Genomic DNA, 19,130 nt, shown 5'->3' on the forward strand with positions numbered 1-19,130 from the left:
CCCTCCTACAACCCTCGGGGTGGCACCTTTAAGTTCAAGATGTCGCCCCCTCGCCAAAAAGCGAACATTTCCCCCTCGTTGTGGGCTTGAACGAGCGCGCACATATCCCTGATGTTGCGTCTATTCTTTTTTCAAGTTGTGAGGCCTTGAGCCCGCCTTTTCTCCTCTCGTGTGCTGATCTCGTCGACGTTCGCCCCTTTTCTCACTACTGCTACAATCGTTGACCCTTTGAGCACTTTGCACTGCACCTCAGGGAGACACACTCATACTCGATGGATTGCCTTTCAGGAAGGTTCAGGTAGTCCGCCCTGTGGCGCGGGAACCGTATCGCAGTGCCTCATCCATTGCGCACGCTACGTTTACGCCAACTTTTCTTTCTTCCGGTCTCACGATCACCAGACTTCTGGAGACTCATCTGGCCTTGGTTTTTCGCTCTCTCGAGAGCCCCAAGCCACAATTTATTTTTCGAGTGTCTACATCCCGTAAGCTAATAGGTAACATTAAAAAACACTTCAGTATCTTCAACAATGAGATCATCAACCATCTTCAGAACTAGCTCACACTCATTCAACCACGCCCTAGCTTCATTTCACTCGGGACCCACCTGAAGTATGTGCGAAGGCATCTATCGCTTTACCAAAGCAACACGATGTACATACATGCATCATGACAGTTAACTGGTCTTGCGCATAGCAAATATCATAGATCATAAGTGATATGGCAAAGTCATAGCTCATGTACACGACAACTCCAACGGTACGACCAATGGAGCAAACGGGAAATTCGTCCGAGACGAGATGGCCACCGTCCCTACTCGACAAACGAACCCCAGTTCCCATGTCGCTCAAGCTCTGACCCCAGCCACCGTTGGTGCTTCTGTCGTTGAGCAGACACCCCGCTTAGGAAACAGCCGTCGTTGCCGACAGACCCGTCAGCACGACCCGGCGCCGCTCTGCCAAAATTACCAGAGGAACAACCATGCAAACGCTGCCTGTGCAGGTCCTATCACTCCTCCTGCTAGAAAGTCTCCCGGTTGGCTCGTCGACTCTGGTGCGCGTATACACATGACAAATAATACTAGTCTCAGGTCAATGAAATCCATATCACTGGTAGTCATCAAAACCGCTTCCAGCGATCTGATGGCCAACCAAGCCGGGGACACGACAGTTAGTAGCAGTAGCAAAGATAGAACTTTCAAGGTCAAATTGCGGAATGTGTTAATTGTACCAGGAAGAACTGCGAAGATCATCTCTGTCAAGTCACACACTATCATCACAATCGTACCGTAGTGCGCTGTGAGAGGATCATGAGACAGATGTCTAAATCTCCACAAAACTTCAAAATATTTCTCCAAAGTTTGGCGACTCAAATTTGCTTTTTTTACGTGTTCAGTCGTGATAATACAGATACACAACACTCGCTTCTATGCTAACTTGAGTATTGACTTGTATTTTCCTTTTGGATTTGCTTTGGATTTCTTTTTAGAAAAAAAACTACTTGAGCCACGTCACACTTTTGTTGGTTTCGAGTTTCCCTTGACTACTACTATAGGTGGTTCTCATCAGCAACCTAATCCAACCGTCAACTGTGGCTAACTCATGATGTATATATGTGTGTGTGTGGAGTTGAGGGAAGTTCCATCTGGTACCAGGACGAAATATAGTCAAGTCAAGTAAAGTTAATGAAGATCAACAAAAAATCAGACGGAGCCTAGAAAAAAAACATCAACATTTCGCTATTGATAACGAGTTTAGTACTATCGTAGAAACCTATTGCAAGTCGTGCATACATTACCACTCCTCCACATGCTCCAAGTTCCACCGCTTCAAAACTGGGATTCAACGCCCCAGTGGGCATCCTCACCCAAATACCCAAGCAGATCGTCGTGTAGTGTAGAAGAACTGTCCCGGGCACTTGGTGACATCCCGGTGCCAAGTCTATATGACACGAAACTTTCGAGCAACCCGACGCCCTGACGGACGGTGACGTCACAGTCCACCAAGGTGGTCTTGAGAGCGTCAATGGTCTCAATAAGCAGGTCAAAGTGTTTAGCTTCGTAGGCTTCGTTGTTTTTTATGCGGTATGAGATGTCTAGGCCAATAACAATGGCCGCGCTGACGGTGAAGGTGGGAATGATCCAAAGACGCACGACGTCTTTGTTTTTGACTCGCCGAAACTCGTTGAGGATCGTGAGCGCGGAGGAGACGCAAGTGCGACGTGTGAGCTCGTAGGTTTGGGGGTCTTGGAAGGATTTAATGAGAAATGAGCGGTGAATCATGATGAACTGTTGGTGTGGTTATTAGCAGATGACGGGATAACGCATAAAGCACAAGGTCTGTCAGCGTGCCAGTGTGTGTAACCAAATAGCCTACCTTATCCGCCGCACTAATGGTCAGCGTGCTACGGGCCCATTCAATCCACACGGGCCAAGAAGGGTCAAACGGTGTTTCTACCCGGAGGAAAATCGGTAGCTCATTCATTACTTGAGTCATTTTTTGTGCAATGAACTGAACATGGCGATATTGTGCCTCGCGAGTTGTCACCTTCGGCGAGCGAAGTCCATCGATAAGCTGAGGCATCAGGAGAGCCACTTGAAAAAATAGTCAGTAGGTGTGTATCGGTAAGCGGCAGCGAAGTGGAAACATACTTTTAGAGAGTTGAATACAGTAAGAGCTTATAGTGGGAACGTCGGATGGCTGCTCTATCATGTCATCATGGCAGTTGAGGGGCATGGGAGTGGTGAAGTGGTTTGGACTGACTCCTTCAAGCACACACACACGCACATGAGTGCATTTATGTCAGCATATTTCTCAACTTCATTCATCATGCAAGATACTTTGAACATACCATAAGAGCCGGCCATCGGCACCAGGAAATAGTCCTGCACCAAGATCTGCCACCATATACGGCGTTGGACTTCCTCGGTGATTTTTTTAGACAAGTCGGTCATTCCATTTTCTGTCGCAATTTTTGAAGGAGTATGGGCTGCATAGTCAAGACACTGCGCAATCCGTAGTGACGAACTTAACAGGACCATTTGGCGAACAGCCTGGCCCAAAGGATGAGCCACCATACACGAGATTATGATTGCCTGAAGAGTGAAAGCTACAGACAAGATCGCTGGTTAATAATTAACTCTATAGAGTTGCCCATTTCATGCACCATTTTGAACTTTGTTCAACCTTACCAGAGTGGTTCACCGTATAGTCAGTACGGAATAGTGCTAGAAACATCTGGTTGTACCAGAACTCCGAGTTCTGGCGAAGAATTACTAGGGCCAAAAGATCAGCAAACGGCCTGCAGCTGTTGAAAATGAACGGACAAATACTGACCTCGTGTATCATTCATTGCATACAATCTCTCAGGTAGGTTATATGCAGATGCCTGTCATTGCATTAGTCGATAGCTTCGCAACGTCTCAACTAGAAACAGAAGCTCACCGAGAGAACAGCAAAGTAAACACAGGCCCATTGAGAGGTCACCATGCTCCCTGAGGCCCAATATGCCTCACATTGTGCCAAAAACTCCCCGTGATGCAAAACAGCATGGTGCCAACTCAGGTGTTCCAGGTAGTAGCTAACCAGCTTTCTAGCGGTGACTAAATCCGGAACGCTGTTCAGGATGGTCATGTTGAAGTCCGAGTCCACTGGTACAACTTGGTCCATTGCGGCCACGGGATTCGGGTAGCCCCGGCCAAGCCGCATCAAGGTCTTGGCAGTGTCAAAGGTCTCGTCGGCATGCTGGTCATTCAGCACATCATTGAAGTATTCAGATGACCCCTCAAACATGGACTTTCTTGCCTTGACAGGCTCTTGACCAGTCTCGAGCAGGGTAAGCCGGGCTGTGATGAGCTCTTCTGCATCTACTAGCGTCGTCGCAGTGAGAGCCATCTTGAGCTGGTGCAAGAACTCAATCTCCTGGCGCGATTTGGTGTACTTTGTGGTGAGCTCTACCATTTCAATGCGGCATTTGCCGGGCGCCTTGGCTCGAAGACACTGGTTACATGGAACTGTCTTGTCACAGCGTATTTTGCGCCGCTTGCATTCTACATAAATGTGTCAGCATGTGCGACGATGCGACTTTGTGTGGCTTTCCGTGTGCAATATCACAGGTACATACCTGTGCAAGAACGGGAAGCCCTCTGCGACACTCTGGTGCTAGGGCCGGAACCGGGCCCGGGCCCGGCACCAATGCCACCGCCGATAGGAGTGACGGGACTGGGCCCAACATTGGACGCCGCCCCGGGAGACGATCCGCTTGGAATCGATGACATGGCGGCTGAGTAGGAGCGGGAGGGGCGAGAGCGCTATCAAGGTTTGATATGGAGATTAAAGTGAGGCCTGGGCTTGAAGATACGTGGGAGTCAAGGCATAGCAGAAGCCTGCCAAACTCTTGGATCCAAGCTTCTTCTTCCTGTTCCTTCAATGTAGGCGGGAGGTGGGGTAGTACAGGACAGGTACAAGTACAGCGGAACAAAGCCCCGTTCGCTTCAGCAGCTGTCAGCAGAAACGAAGGCACAGGCCGAGTTGAAGGAGGCGTCAAGATTCTGAGATTGATTAGAGTAGCCGTACGACCGCATAACGCATAGCCCACCAAACAAATATGGCCTGGGCCAAGCCCAGCGGATAGATGGCGGAGGAGCTTGAGCCCCAGCCAAGAAACGTCAGGGATAGCGATGAAATCAAGCTGCAGCGAGGCAGATAAACACACTAGTTATCACAACCACGGCCGGGCGAATGAAAAACGATCACAGGGTGAGTCTTTTGCTCCAGGTATTTGCGCTTAATAAATGTCAAAAAGAACACGGTTTACGATGTTGAGTAGTCAACGCAGGCAACCGTAGCCGGAGGAGCTAAACGAAAAAAAAAAAAGACCAAGCAGTAAAATGAAATGAAAAATATATATATATATATAAAAGTCCAAGCAGACTGCCTGAGCCTCACTAATGTGCCATGCAAAGCCCACCACAGATCAAATCAACCATAAAAAGGGCGAAGAGGAAAAGAAGACAGAAACAAGATCAAAACACCACGCCCCTCGTTCGTCTGGCATGGCGACATCTTCGAATACGTAAGCCACAATGAAATTTGTGACCCTATTGCAACCCTAGTCTGTGGCGATTCTTTCCCCATCCGGCAGCTGTGCCCCACATGCCAGGCATCACTGCAGCCGGCCGTGCGTAGGGGCTAAGCGCCCGAGGCTCAACCCTAGGTTCTCAACCCTGGGCTCGACCACGGTCTAGAAGCTGCAACAGACCAATCAGAGCGCCAGACTCAAGTCACACCGAAAGTCTCTGTATCATTGCATTACAGCATTTTAATTGTCACCAAATGGAAGCATAAGTTAAAGGTAAAAGGTGTCAATGGAAAAGAATGACATCCAAACTGCTATATCAAACGCAAGCCAGAAAACATAGAGACGAAGCAAACAAGCAAAAAAATAACAAGCCGCAGCGGGCAGAGCGAAAAGGAAAAAAAAACATCACAAAAGAGGATTTCTGCGTCGGCAGAAAGACGAAGAGAAACTGCATCAACTATCACAGACATGCGTCTACGCACTCCGAATTTGAAAGTCCCACTTGCGCGGGCATATGTCAAGCCGTCGCAGGGCTTTAGTTGCCGGCGTTGCAGCTTGACTTTTCGGTCTGCTTGGCCTTCTGCGAGTCCTTGACGACGGGAGTGGCACCATCGTACATGACAGGGGCCTGAGGAGCACCAGTACCCTGAGGAGTGCCAGCACCAGTGCCCTTGGGAGCACCAGCACCGGTACCGTAGGGGAGATCCGAAGAAGTAGTCGAGGAAGAGGAAGTCTCGGCCTCGGCGTAGACGGAAGTCGAGGTGGAAGAAGTCTGGGTGCTGGCTAAAGTAGCGCTAGAAGGGATACCAGAGCCGAAAGCACCGGTGCCGGAGGGCATACCAGAGGGCATGCCAGAGCCAGAAGGAGGGCTACCAGAGCCGCCGCCGGCACCAGAGTTGGAGTTGGCAACACCGCCGCTAGCGTAGTAGTAGGCAGCAGGAGTGACAGTGTTGGAGACGGTGGTGTTGATGCCAAAGGCCAACCAAGCAAAGAGACCGTCAGAGAGGTCATCGCCCAGGAGGGTGTACTCGAGGAAGGGGTCAATGCCGTCAGTGGCAGTCTCCTCGGCCAGAATCGAGTCCTCGGTGTTCTCAGTGATCTCCTGTGTGTTGCTGGCGTAGGGCTCCAGACTCTCAACGGCAGTAATCAGGGTCTGGTCAAAGAAGGTTTGGCCAGTGTGGCTGGCGTAGTTGTCAGAGCCCAGAGTCTGGTTAGCCAGCAGAGTGGCGTTGGTGTGGACCATGACGTGGATGTGGGTGGCACGGCCAGTGTAGTGGCCGGGGAATATAGAGTTGAACTGAGCAACACCATCGCTGTCGGTGCCCTGGATAGCACGCAGGAAGGTGTTGTCGATGTTGGAGGCGTCGGAGCTGTCACCGTTGCCCGAGGCCACGACACCGGAGTACACACCGGTAGCGTTGCAGTGCCAAATCTCAACGTAGACATCAGGCACAGGCTCGCAAGTCTCAACGTCAATGACCTGATAGTCAAGGATAATGTCAAGACCCTCCTGGTCCTCGGTCATGTCCTCGCGGACGTACTCGCCAGCAACGTCTAGAAAATGGTTAGCAGATGCTCAATGGCTGGCTTAAAAGCAGTTGTGGGAACTCAAAGACTTACAGTAAGGGCCCTGAGTGACCTCGGGGGTCAGCAGGCAAGAGTTGTAGCCGGCAAACAGAGTCGCGGCATCGGTTTCAGTGGTGTAGCCCAGAGAGGTCTTGTTGTGGTCAGTGGCCAGGACACTCTCAAGGTCACGCTTGCGGAGGTTGCGCTTGGCGCGGGCCTTTTCGACCTGAGCAGTGCGGCGGGCAATGTTGCGCTCAGTGACACCGCGAGCCTTGAGCTTGGTAGCACAGTGAGCCAGCGAAGCACGCTTGACAGTGTTGAGGTAGTTGCGGCGCTCAAGAGCCTCCTCGGCAACAGAATGGCCGGGGTGGGCTGAGACCAGAGTGGAAGCGAGGGCCATAGAGGCCAGGACGTTGCGAGTGAACATCATTGTGAAAATTTGGTTTGGTGAAGTGGTTGAGAAGAAGTGTTGGAAGCAAAGAGGAAGTGAGATGGCGGGAAGTGGTAACTTATATCCAAGTGTGAAGATAGAAGTGAAGTTGAGTTTGAAGACGAGATGGGATGAGGAGATGAGGATGATCTGGAGAATCAAGAGAATCAAACACTCTTGGACGGAAGATGCTCCTGATACTTATGTGTCGTCGTTCTAGCTATCTCCATGGTGGTGATGCCCCCCTTTGCACGCCCATCGCCACTGGAATAACAAAACATGCATCACAGGCCATTACGCGTCCAAAACGCTTCGTCATGGTGGCTACAAGTACAGGTACTACTAGCAACAAGGCCATTTCCCGGCCGTTTCTAATTATGTAGTGCGGTAGTCCATGCCAAAGAAGCCCGCCCGGCTGGGTCTAGTGCAAGGATGGCGACAGGAGGTAAAGCCAAAGAGATTTACTACACAAGAGTGCTTAACTTTGTGTCTTAGCGTGTAGAATTCCGCTCAGGGACGGCATGACAAGGCTTGGAGGCGTAGTCTCTGGCCCTCTTTGTCGCTCCCTCTTTGCCGTAGGCCGCGCTGTCTATGCGGCATGTTTCTAGTCCTGGCCAAGAAGCAGACAGCGGAACTATCTTTCGTAAGTATGTTCGTCACTTGACAGGCACCATGGTCAAAATCCCTCGGCTTCATTCACCAACCAGAGCCAATGTGTCTCACAAGTATTCAGTCACAACCAACACAGCCAACTATCATGGGCATACGAATCGACACTTACACATATCCGCAGTCAACGGCTTTGTCTCACAAGACAAAAGTCAAATTCAATAAAATAGCCACGCGTCCACCAATCACAGCCTACATAATCATGGATCTAAAGGTCTGGGGACGCTTGGGACCAATAGCGGACCACGCAACTCAAGACAAAGAACTTGTTTGTCGGCAGCTCAGTTAGGCCCTAGTCATGTTTGCTTCTTGAAAAATTTCAAAAAAGAAAATAAGCTTGAGATCTTCTGCCTTGCTCGCGGGGAGAATGACACAGGTTCCCCCGGCAAACCCTGGCAAGCCCAGGGTCATCAAACTACTGTAGCGAATCAGCCTCCGTCTAATGGGCAAAGGGCGCGTCATGGTTGGTACAGAGACGCCGTAGGAAGACGTATCTAAACCAGGGTCTTCGGGTATACTGCAAATCCCAGGAGTGCTATACACTACAATGCCACGGAAGGTGACGACGACTTTTCAGCCAGTGACCAGGCTTCATACCAACGTGACAATCTCAAGTAAAAGAACTCCTAAAGCGCCTCGGCCACTTAGCCTACTAAACATGGCCGAGTTTGCCAACCCAACGACGCCAACAAGTGCGTACATATGCCGAGGGAAGCCCTACACAACACAGGGCAAGCGCCGGCCAGGGCATCACGTAACTGGCATTATTCAACGGAGGCAAAGCTAGGCTATCGGCGAGGCTAATACTGTGAGATATATACCATCGTGTCTCTACTATAGATCAAGGCCGCAGTGTCGACATCTACGCTGGAGCGTTTGGGCAAACAACAGAGCTTCTCCGTCCGACGGTCCACCATTTCCGACATCAGCGCTAAGTCCGGGGCCCTGCAGACCAAGTGGTCGATTATTTCGCCTCCCGCGAAATACCAAAGAGCCAATAAAAACAAACTAGTTGCCATTGGTCAACGGCCGGGCCAGGCCAGGGAAAGGGGCGACGAAAAGCCTTACGTATACTCTGTCCTTGCCAAGACTCCAGGGGCTTGGTAACGGCCTCCTAGAGATTTTTGGGATCCTTCTGAGCGTTTGGAATGCTTCAGGAATACACGCCAGCCAAGACATGGCAGGGGCAAGCCGGGAAGAGAAAGCTTGTCTGGATACCGCAACAACAGAGGGATTTACAAACCATCCCAACACGAGCGTGGTGCATTCTTACACACGCACACACACGCTGCTCGACACACTTCTCTCTTAGCCGGCTATGGACCTCAAGGCCACAGGAAACTACGTATAGTATCCACATGCACTGGGCAAGCTATAGTATAAGCCGTCGCACTTAAAATAGAAGTTCTCACGAGGTGGCAGTTGCGCTGGGTTGCTCGCGCCGTTCTGCGACGGCAAGCTAACAAAAGGATATGTTTGTTATAAATGGTTGTATTAAAAATATTGTGATAGTGAGTGGAAGAAAACACTTGCGATACTGCAAAGATCCATCTCTGTGTGCACAATAGCATCTTGCTACCAGGATATCGAGAGAAGTCCGCCGGGGTAGACAACTCTTCGGACCAATAAACACTCATTGCGAATGCATGCATGCAGAAACTCAATAGCTTGTAGGTGGACGGACCAAGGAAGCCCGCTACGGTAGATGCATGAAAAGCTTTAGAGTGATAAGACCAGAACAGGAAGCGTTCCAGCACAGATTAGTGCATTAAAACCCAACAATACAGATGCCGTGCCGGTCCTACTGAATAGTCCAAGTCTTGAAAGACTCCTGACAGCTAAGCAAGACAGCAAAGCCTCAGTCTGTTGCGTGCCGTCAACCTGCATCAGTGGCAGCTTGTAAAGACTTGACGTCACTAGCCAAGGCATCACTAGCCAAGGCCTTCCAGGCCTCCTCTTGTGCCGCCTTTGTCCATGCTACCGGCTCCCTTGGCAAGCCCCCACAATCTGGCCTTCGTGCGGTGACGACATTGACCCCCATCTACAAAACCCAGTGGTTCATGGGCGTTCGGCATGTTTTCCATCCTTTCCACTCAACCCTATGAGAGCAGAGATACATGTGTGCTGCAAGTGCATTGCACATTCGCTCGTAAACACGCCCCATGATATATCAGGCCCCGTAATGTCAAAGCATATATGCGGGAGGGAACAAAAAGGCGCGGACATTTCGGAAAATCTAGCCCCAGTCCCAAACCATCGGCGCAGCGTGTTAGCTGACACCTGCTCAATTCCATAATCGCCAGGATATGGTGGCCATCTGATTGGCTGCAACGAGGGCTTGAAATGCAACTTCGTGGCTCTATAGTTGTACTTGGTTATACACACGCACACAAACGCAACAAACAAGCAACGCGCCATGAAGCTTGGCCTTGGCGAAGGTCAAAGCGCGGTTGTGGAACGGACGGCGCTTAACACGGTAGTTAGCTGGTTTTCTTCAAGTTTGGCCAGGGAAAAGGGGGTGGCAAGTCAAAAGCATCGAATAGCCCGCAGAGCACACGTAACCGCTCACTTAGCACAGAATCATGGGGGCGACAAGGCTCCGGATTTCCATGACGTAAATGATGGACACTTGAACATCCAGTCCATCCATGGTTCGGCTGCTAGAGCATGAATATATGCATGTAAAAGAGGACAATGACGCGTCTATTTGGATGAAACTAACGGGGAGGCGCTAAACTGGCCACTTTTAATCTTCCGTATAGAGTGAGGATCTGCCTCGAAACTTGCGTGCACAAGGACCAAGACCTGTCACTTAGACGCGCTGCGTGATGAACTGGTCGACGGTAAATCACGCTCCTATGGCCGCGGATTTTGACACAAAGTTGTGAGTACAAGGAGTTGAAGTATATGTGTATGTAGCCAGAGTTACATGCGCATGAAAAGGTTGTGATGCGGACATGGTGCATTTGTATTAACAAAGGGGGTCTATGTTGTTTTCGTGTGGGATATCCGAGATCCAAGGGCCTGGGGGATATTCCAAACAAGGTCGTTGGCGTGCCACAACGTCGTGAGAAAGAATCAGGGCTATAAACAGACAAAACAAGATATGCGATAGGAGGGTATCAAAACGGGGGAAACAAAGCAAACCAGAAAACAAAGAAAACAACCAGCACACCACATCAAGCAGGCCCCAAAAGCATCTTCACCAACAGCACCATCACAGGCTCGAAAACACGGCAGCAGTCAAAAACAACGACAGACCAACAGCAATGGTCTTGGACTGTTGCGTGATGATTACTGCGGCCGACTTGGCCTTGCCCTTGGCATCCATGCCATTGCAAAAGAACGAATACGACGATGCACGGGTTGTGTTGAAGACGAGGCACTGGTCCATCAGCTCCTCGGTGACGTTGGTCAGAATCGATGGCTCGCCCTGGCATTGGCGCACGCCGCTCCACACCGCGAGCTTCGCCGCCGTGCCATTGGTGCACGTGGCGGCCGAGTAAACCTTGAGCTTGCGGTCAGCCATGATGTAGCTGCACTGGTCCGGGTACGGGTGGTCGAAGAAGGGCGCTGAGATGGAGCTGGACAACACGCCGACACGCGGACATGCGCTGTCAGACACGGACCCGGCCTTGGGGCCCTTGGGCATGTCGTCGCCGTCGATGTCGCCGTCATCATCGGTGTCCTTGCGCTCAGGCCCGTCGCAAAAGAAGGCGAGGCTCTTGATGCTCTCGTGGACGGCGTCGGACGAATAATTGCCGATATTGGTTGTCAGACACTCGCCGATGTCGCTGTCAGCAATGTCAACCAGACCGCCGGCGATGGTGACCTCGCCATTGTTGCAGCGGCTGCCCTCAAACCGCGCAAGCTTGGCGCGCGTGCCGTTGGCGCATGTTGCCGGCTCAATAACCTTGAACGACATTGCGGCAGTACCAAGGCACGTATCGTCAGCGCCCTGCGAGTATGTGTGGGTAAACCCAATTGAGGACGAGTCGCAGCCGGGGAGCGTGTACGTCTGGAGCGTGCCGTTTGTCTGCGCTGCGGCGTCAAAGGCAAAGAACAGCAAGGCAAGGAGCAAACGGCCAGTGCGGGCGCGGCAGCCAAAATTCGAGACAAGCGGACTCATGGTGGCGGAGGGTTGCGAAAGTGACTTGGCTGCGTCTTAGTCAAGTTGAGAGGCGTGATTGTGACAAGGACAGACAAGAAGCCGCATTCCTCCCGGACAGAAGAAGAAGAAAGAAGAGAGGGAAAGGGTCCCACGGCAGCAGGAATTGGTACGAAATGAGTGTGGGCGAAAAAAAGGAGTTCCTGACAAGACAAGACAAACAACATCAGGGAGAGACAAGTTAGCACAATGGACCTCCAATCCTGTTTGATCCTGCGCGTGTGTTCTGCACAGGTGTCAGTGTCAGTGTCAGGGTCGCCCTGCTTATTAGCGACGGTACCAAATACCTGTTGAGCCTGTTCTACATGTGTGCCATGGTGAAATTGGCCCAGGGAGACACCAGTCTGGGTTGATTATCGTGGGTGGGTTGGCATCCCTGTTGACGGGGGAGATGAAGAACAGCCAAGCACGCACAGAGCGAGCCGTGAAAGAGGCTCTGCCGACTCCGAGATTAACGCCACACAGAATTCGAGCAGAAAGAATCTGGCAAAAACAGGCGGGCGGCGTGTTGCGGCTGGCGGCTGCATCCAAAACGCCAAGCAAGAAAAGCATAGTACGATTGGCGCAACGAAAGATGAGGATGAAAAAGACGACATGCCCTATTTTTATTTATTTATTACTTTTTATAGTCGCGCAGGGAGCTGTCACGTGCATGGCAACCCTAGGGGCAAGGCCCGGGGAAGGTGCTCGTGAGTCACAACCTCATCCTGGTGGGGACATGCGGACTTCTATGAAAACTACGGCCAACACCCGCGATGCGCAGGGTGCAATGATATAGCTACACGAGAGAGTGGAGGCTACTACTTTAGGGAGATGATGACTGGGGCCTTTCGGCCAGGCCTGTCACAGGCAGAGATTCATTGGGGTGAAAGTGGACGGGTACGGCGTACCGCGTCAGGAAATTTGATGCCCCTAAGAAGCGAGCAAAGAGTATGGCGCCTTTGGGGGTGCCCAGGAGGACGTGGATACTACCAAGGCGGAGTTTGGGCTCGGCGATTTCCGCCTGCCTCCGGGCGGGTCTGCACAGCAGGAAGTGCGTGGGAGATTTGGCAGAGCCACAGGCGCATGTCCTCCCTTCCGGAGGATGCCCGAGCTTTTCATGATAGTAGGCGAAGTCCCCGTGGGCTGTCCGGCATTGCAGGAGGTAGCTCAGGTAGAATCGGGGTAGATGGAGTTCAGGTGGGGCTTTTACGTACCATGGGATCTGCAGTTCCAGGTATGTTCCTGGGATGTTGCCGTGCCAGTAGGCGGTGACGTTCTTCAGGTGTTGTGACCGGGCCCACGATGCGAGGGCCGCCAGGCTGGACACAGATTCATGATGCTCGGGAGGAGGGGTGGATGCGGCTGCTTTGGCCGCCCGATCTGCAGCTTCGTTGCCGGGGATGTCGGTGTGTCCGGGGATCCACTGTACCATGACCTTCCCGGGGCCAGGTGACATGGAGTTGCGGGTGCGTAGTGGCCACCGGTCGGCGGTGGCGCGGAAATCGAGAATGATGTCTTGCGACGTCAGAGTGGGTTGGCCGACCAAGAGCCGGTAAGCAGCTTCCTGGTTGTCGAGCATGACGATGACGTTTTCGGCGAAGGTGGCGGCAGGGGATTGGAGTGCAGCTTTGAGGCCTGCGAGTGCCCCGATCAATTCGGCGTCGTAGACCTCCATCATTTTACCCAGATGGGTGGAGACCGTTGGGAGTTCCAAGCCTGCGATGTAGAGGGCCGCAGCGGCTCCTGTGGAACCATCTTGTAGCTTGGACCCGTCTGAGAAAACCTGCAGGTCGCAGTAAGGGATTCGGGCGATGCGCGACTTGGCGGCACGGATGCGCCGGGCATCCTTGGGTTCTGGCGGTTTTGGTGGTGGGTAGGCCAGCGGCAAGATGCGTGTGGCGGGGGGCGCTCGGGGCAGTTCTCTGTGTCGTAGCGTCAGGCGCGTGGATGTGCGTGCTCTAGCTAATCGCGCTAGAGGGTGGAGTTCGTCGAGGCTTGCAATGCGCACGGCGGCCTGACGGCGGCAGCGGTCCAACATGACGCGTGCGGGGAGGATGCCTGCTTCTCTGAACAGGGCCGCGTGAGGAGTGGTGCAGTACGCAGGGATAATGGCTCTGGCTGTGCGTGCGACGGCCTTCGTGACCATGTCGACGAGTTGCTGTTGGCGGGCGGGGCCCACTCTACCTTTGGCCAGAAACTTCTGGGGGCCATGGAACCAGACGGAGGCACCATATAGCAAGACGGGGAAAATAGCAGCGCACGCCGCCAGGCGCAGCAGGTTAGCCGGGACGCCGCGGATGATGTTGGCCAGCGATCGGGCATGAGCCGCAGCCCGTGTGGCTTTCGCTGTCATATGCTTGACATGGGCGTGGAAACTGAGTTTGGTATCCAGGTGGATACCTAGCCATCGGGTTTCCTTGTTGGGCTGAATAGTGGTTCCGTCGATAACTACTGTCGGCCCCCGTCCCGAGGACCGATGGAAGTGTTGTAGTTCAGTTTTGCCTTGAGAGAAGCTGAGGCCGTTCTGGGCTCCCCATGCAATGGCCTGGTTAGCCAGCTGGGCGGCTTGTGCAGCAGCTTTAGCGAGGGTGGGAGCGCGCCCTAGCATGGCGGCGTCGTCTACATAACCGAAGAGCATCTTACTGTCATGCATGGGAGCAATGAATAGAAGGAAAAGAATGGGAGATACAGGCGATCCCTGTGGAAGGCCGTGCTCTAGCTGTGTGGTAGGGGCAATGAAGGAATCCACGCGCACGTGAGCTGATCTATTTGACGCGAAGGATCGTGCCCATCGACAGACCCAAATAGGGAAGCCGTAGTCGAGGAGCCGGCAGGCCAGACGTCCTGGGAGCACGCTGTCGTACGCGGCTTCGATGTCAAGGGTAACCAGGGAGGACACCTCTCCGTTTTGGAGGCCGTGTTCGATGCGGTGCACCAGGCTTTCCACAAGGTCCGTGGCGGAGCGCCCCGGGAGACCTCCACAGAGCTGGGAGGAGGTCAGGCGATGGATGAGAGCCGAGTTAGAGAGACGCCGGGCGACGAGGCGCTCAATACCTTTACCAATGGTCGGGAGTAGGGAGATGGGTCTCCAGTTCGCAGGCGAGGTGAGATCTTCTTTGTGTGGTTTTGGGATGGGGACCACTTGCGCTTCACGGAATGGGGTGGGGTGGTAGCCTGTAGCGAGGCAGAGGTCAAAAAGTTTCATCAGCCAAGCGCGCCATTCAGGCGCCTGCCAGACGGAGCGGAGCGTCACCGCATTTAAACCATCTGCGCCAGGCGCAGAGTTGTGGACGTCTATGAGGCATTTGTGAACTTCCCGCTCAGACGCGGCAGGCGGGAAATCAATTATGCGTAGGGAGACGGAGCTATAGTCATCGAAGTGGAGGTCGCCAGTGGAGGCTGGTCGTAAAAGTTTAGTGCGTAGGAAGATGTCGGCTCGTTCGGCAGGCGTGCAGTAGGCGTGTCCTTCGTGTACAAGGGGAGGCGGGGCAAACCGGGAGTTCTTTTTGTAGTAGCCCATGACTTTGTGGGCGGCTTCCGGGGTTTTGACCTCGTCCATGTGTCTCCGCCTGAATGCTCTCGCCGCGCGGGAGGTTGCGCTCCTGAGGGCCTTTGCCAGGGCTAGGTATTCCGGGCTCCAAATGCCGGACCGTCGTCTCTCGTTGTTGCGCTCGCTTCTGGCTGTGGCGCACTCCTGATTCCAGTATGGCTTACGCGGGGCGCCGGGGGACACGCGTTTTGGGGGGCAAATCTCGACCAGGGTATCATGTAGTGTCGCAATTCCCGTTCGCACCGCGGTGTCCAGTTGCCCGGGCGAAGCGGAAAGCGGGGGTGGAGGGATGCGGTTGAGTCTCTTGACAAAGTCGATGGCCATGTGTGGGGCCATGTCTGGGATGAAACGGCTCCTGGGTGGCTCGAGCCGCTCAGCAAGGTTGACAGTGGTGACTACCGTTGAGTGATCGGATCCAGAGTGAAGGTCGTGTTCTACGTGGGAATAGACGCCCGGCATGTCGGACCAGACCAGGTCGATCATGTTGCCCCGCCTGTGAGTGGGCGAATTCGCGGGCATGCACAGGTTGAGCGCGTTGTCGTCCACCCATTCCTCAAAGGTGCCGATTCCGGCTGACGGTGGGCATCGTTGATTCCATCTTTGTGAGACTAGGTTGAAGTCGCCTGCGATTATGGAGTTGTGGCGGATCTCCATGGTCAAGAGGGGATCTAGACTGGCGTGGATGCCCTGGCCTGGCTGTCTGTACACATTGGTGATATGGATTTGGGGGTTTGTGTTGAGACGAAGACATATCATGTCGGTGGTGGCTGTGGTGTTTAGCTGTTCCGCATTGAGGCCAGACGCCTTTCGCACGTAGGTGAGGCACCTTGGGCGGAATATTGAGGAGATGGGGGAGATGGGAGCGAAGAGGTCGTACCCTTGGCAGCTCTTGGACAGGCGTCGGTGGCCTCGGGTGTTGGACCATGGTTCTTGAACGAGGACAATGTCTGCTCCATGCTCGGCCGCGAAGTGAAGGATTGTGTCATGGCATGGGCCTGATTTCTGCACATTGGCCTGGAAGATTTTTAGCTGGGGCGGCCGGTTACGGCCGCGTTGGTATTCTCTGGGGCGCCGCGAGGGCGGAGGGCTCCCGTGGGGGACTTTCACAAGCGCCTGGAAGGCGCAGTGCCTCCCATGTCGCAATCGTCTAGACTGCTGCCGACGATGACGCAGTCGGTCGTGCGGTCCGCGGAAGAGCCGCTGGGTCTTTGGGCGAAGCCTCTGGTTTCCCCGGCAGCTACGCTCGAGGAAGGCTCAGAGGGAGAGGGGGCCGGAATAAAACCGGGGATGGGGGCCGAGGCGTTGGCGATGACGGCTGCAAGCTCGTCCTGCTTCTCGTTGGAGGCGGATTTCTTGTTGGACCTGCGGTTAGCCCGTCGGACACGTCGGCGTTCCTCCGCAGACGGGGAAAAGACACCGCCGCGAACGATGACGGGGCGCAGGGGGCATTTCTCGTAGTCAGTTGAGTGTTCCAGAGACAAACAGTTAACACAGCGGGTGGGAGATACACAATCTCCCGCGTGGGCGTGAAGGCCGCACGAGTTGCACATCGGCACGCGTCTGCAGTACCTGGTCGGGTGGGCGTAGTCGTGGCAGATGTCGCACCTGTTGACGCTGCAGCGAAGCTGCTGCGCACGACTCGGGGCGGAGTTGAGGATGTGGAAGCAGCGAACCGCTTCCGGGAACGAGATCACGGCGGTAATGGTGGAGTCCACCTCGGGGTCGTAGTGCTTAGACCACAGCACTTGGGTGGGCTGGACGCCGGTTTCGTCCTTGGCAATGCGGGCGACAGCCGTTTCGGTAGTGGCGGTGATGCAGCCCGTCTCAGGGCAAAACACCTCTTTGGGGATTCTGGATACGATGTATCCGTGGGAGGGCGGAACGACGCGGAGTTCCGCGGACAGAGCGCTCATGATGGCGTCCCTGTTCTTCGCGAGCTTGATCAGGGGTCCGTTGTCAGCCGCCACGACGGGGTCGATGGCGAAACCCACTTTCATGGGGTGGACCCTCAGGACTGTGTCCTTGATCGAGGGAATGTTGTTGAGCACCCGGGTGACGTCAGTCGGGGCGGCATGGTTGAGCGGGGAGCCTTCACTAGGGTAAAGGCGAATGCGGGTGTTGGTGGGAGTGTTGCGGGGGACATATACATGGGTGTCCTGGAGGGGGCGTCGTTGAGCGGGGGAGTTGCCGGCTGGGGCACTGGCGGTGTAGGCAGCGGGGCGGCCGCCGTTCGGGATTTTGGGAGGGAGGGGGAGGCCCGTTTTCAGGGCGTCACTGAAGGATCGAGGCTGGGGCCCGCGCTTCTCAGGCTGGTCCTTCGGGGGGGAGCGATTCTGAGCGGCTCGACCTCCTTTGGGGTCGAACTTGTTGTCAAAAGTGCCATCGGTGATGGCGCGGTGCGCGTCGAGAAGCTGTCGAACAAGCGAGTTGCGGGCGGCATGGTCCGTGATGGACGGGAGGGCTGACTGCATGAAGGCATGGGCGTCAACAAAAAAACGAGCCACTTGGGTAGCTGTCTCCGCTCGCACTTTGACAGCTTCAGCTATCTCAGCGTCGAGGGAGAGGAATTGGGAGAAGGTAGGTGTAGGCATGGTAAGTGTAAGAAGGTTGACGACATGCCCTAGACGGTGTATCCTTGTACTCTATTCATGGCTGGACCCTAGACATGATATTAACCCTATACTATAGAAGCACGTGTAACCCCTGGATTGTGGCAGCCCCAACCCTTACACCCACCCAAATACTCTGGAGATTGGTTGTCTCTCCCAAAGCATGGCTTACATCTTGTCAATACAGACAATCAAATAAAACACCAATTAGTTCCCATTTCCTTACTAGTGCAGATTTTACCCTAGAGAAAGAGACAAATACAACTACAATGATTGGCAGTTTATGCAGGTTAAACGTCATGGCCACGAAGCTCTTGGGACGAGCGGAAGTATCTATTTCCTGGAAACCACCGTCATTGCTAGCTAAGACAACGCGGAGAAGGGAGGATGAAGCAGCTGGCGCTAGGAATGCGAGCCGAGGGGTTTGAAGGAAAGCGAACGTGGCCGTGTCCAGCCAGAAGACGTGCATTTCGTGAAGAAGCAGATGCGTGATGCTAAGACTCTTGACACAGGATGCACGTGGTGTTGGGCTGGAGATTGGTATTAGGATTAGGACGAGAAGGGATGAATAGACATTGCTTCCCCGGATTTCTAGAGGCTAAATAATGTTCCAGCATGGCTGCGGGGGAGGAAACTGGGCCAGGGCAGGGGAGGCGAGGATGAGAAGCAGAAGAAGATTAAGAACAGAACACCCTGGACAGCCAGATATTCGGTCAGAATGAATACCAGCCGCGTTGGGGGGCAGATGCTCTAGTTGGCAAAGCCAAGAGCGTGTTGAGAGAAAAGAGAAGGCCAGGAGCAAGGCCGGGCTAAACATAGTTCCCAAAGATGATGTTGAGCTAAGCTTCGAGATGATGTGACATTGCTGGCAGATTTGGAGAAGGAGAGAAAAGGAGAGACCGTAAGGTGTGGTTTGGGCAGAGGTTTGAAAAGCTGCATGCAGGTTGAAGGGGGGTTGAGGAAAAGAAATTATCCGAGCCGCCAGTGAAGAGGGATTAAGCTTTAGGACGGGGGGCATTGTACTGGCTTTAGAATGTGCGGAGAGCATCAGCAAGACGTGGCTTCCATGCATTCATTGTA

At 53.6% G+C, this 19,130-nt stretch overlaps 5 protein-coding genes across 5 annotated transcripts; all 5 read right to left on the bottom strand.

Moving 5' to 3' along the window:
- Window positions 1–1,825: 1,825 nt before the first annotated feature.
- On the bottom strand, window positions 1,826–4,273 carry BROUX77_005362 (uncharacterized protein; the record flags this gene model as incomplete). Its single annotated transcript, XM_073750227.1, has 8 exons — window positions 1,826–2,284; window positions 2,373–2,590; window positions 2,648–2,761; window positions 2,848–3,105; window positions 3,188–3,271; window positions 3,333–3,384; window positions 3,441–4,045; window positions 4,120–4,273. 8 exons carry the CDS (start codon window positions 4,271–4,273, stop codon window positions 1,826–1,828), a joined length of 1,944 nt encoding a protein of 647 aa, XP_073604248.1.
- A 1,338-nt stretch (window positions 4,274–5,611) lies between these two features.
- Window positions 5,612–7,072, bottom strand: BROUX77_005363 (uncharacterized protein; the record flags this gene model as incomplete). The annotated part of the gene is made up of 2 exons (XM_073750228.1): window positions 5,612–6,630; window positions 6,697–7,072. The coding sequence occupies 2 exons, from the start codon at window positions 7,070–7,072 to the stop codon at window positions 5,612–5,614; spliced, it is 1,395 nt and encodes a 464-aa protein (XP_073604249.1).
- Window positions 7,073–10,958: 3,886 nt separating this feature from the next.
- Window positions 10,959–11,870, bottom strand: BROUX77_005364 (uncharacterized protein; the record flags this gene model as incomplete). Its single annotated transcript, XM_073750229.1, has 1 exon — window positions 10,959–11,870. The coding sequence occupies one exon, from the start codon at window positions 11,868–11,870 to the stop codon at window positions 10,959–10,961; it is 912 nt and encodes a 303-aa protein (XP_073604250.1).
- An 844-nt stretch (window positions 11,871–12,714) lies between these two features.
- BROUX77_005365 (uncharacterized protein) lies at window positions 12,715–16,197 on the bottom strand (the record flags this gene model as incomplete). Its single annotated transcript, XM_073750230.1, has 1 exon — window positions 12,715–16,197. The coding sequence occupies one exon, from the start codon at window positions 16,195–16,197 to the stop codon at window positions 12,715–12,717; it is 3,483 nt and encodes a 1,160-aa protein (XP_073604251.1).
- Window positions 16,198–16,544: 347 nt separating this feature from the next.
- BROUX77_005366 (uncharacterized protein) lies at window positions 16,545–18,032 on the bottom strand (the record flags this gene model as incomplete). Its single annotated transcript, XM_073750231.1, has 1 exon — window positions 16,545–18,032. One exon carries the CDS (start codon window positions 18,030–18,032, stop codon window positions 16,545–16,547), a length of 1,488 nt encoding a protein of 495 aa, XP_073604252.1.
- Window positions 18,033–19,130: the final 1,098 nt, after the last annotated feature.

Source organism: Berkeleyomyces rouxiae (assembly GCF_048999995.1).
Source record: "Berkeleyomyces rouxiae strain 22BRR77 chromosome Unknown BrBRR77_ptg000005l, whole genome shotgun sequence".
NCBI lineage: Eukaryota > Fungi > Ascomycota > Sordariomycetes > Microascales > Ceratocystidaceae > Berkeleyomyces > Berkeleyomyces rouxiae.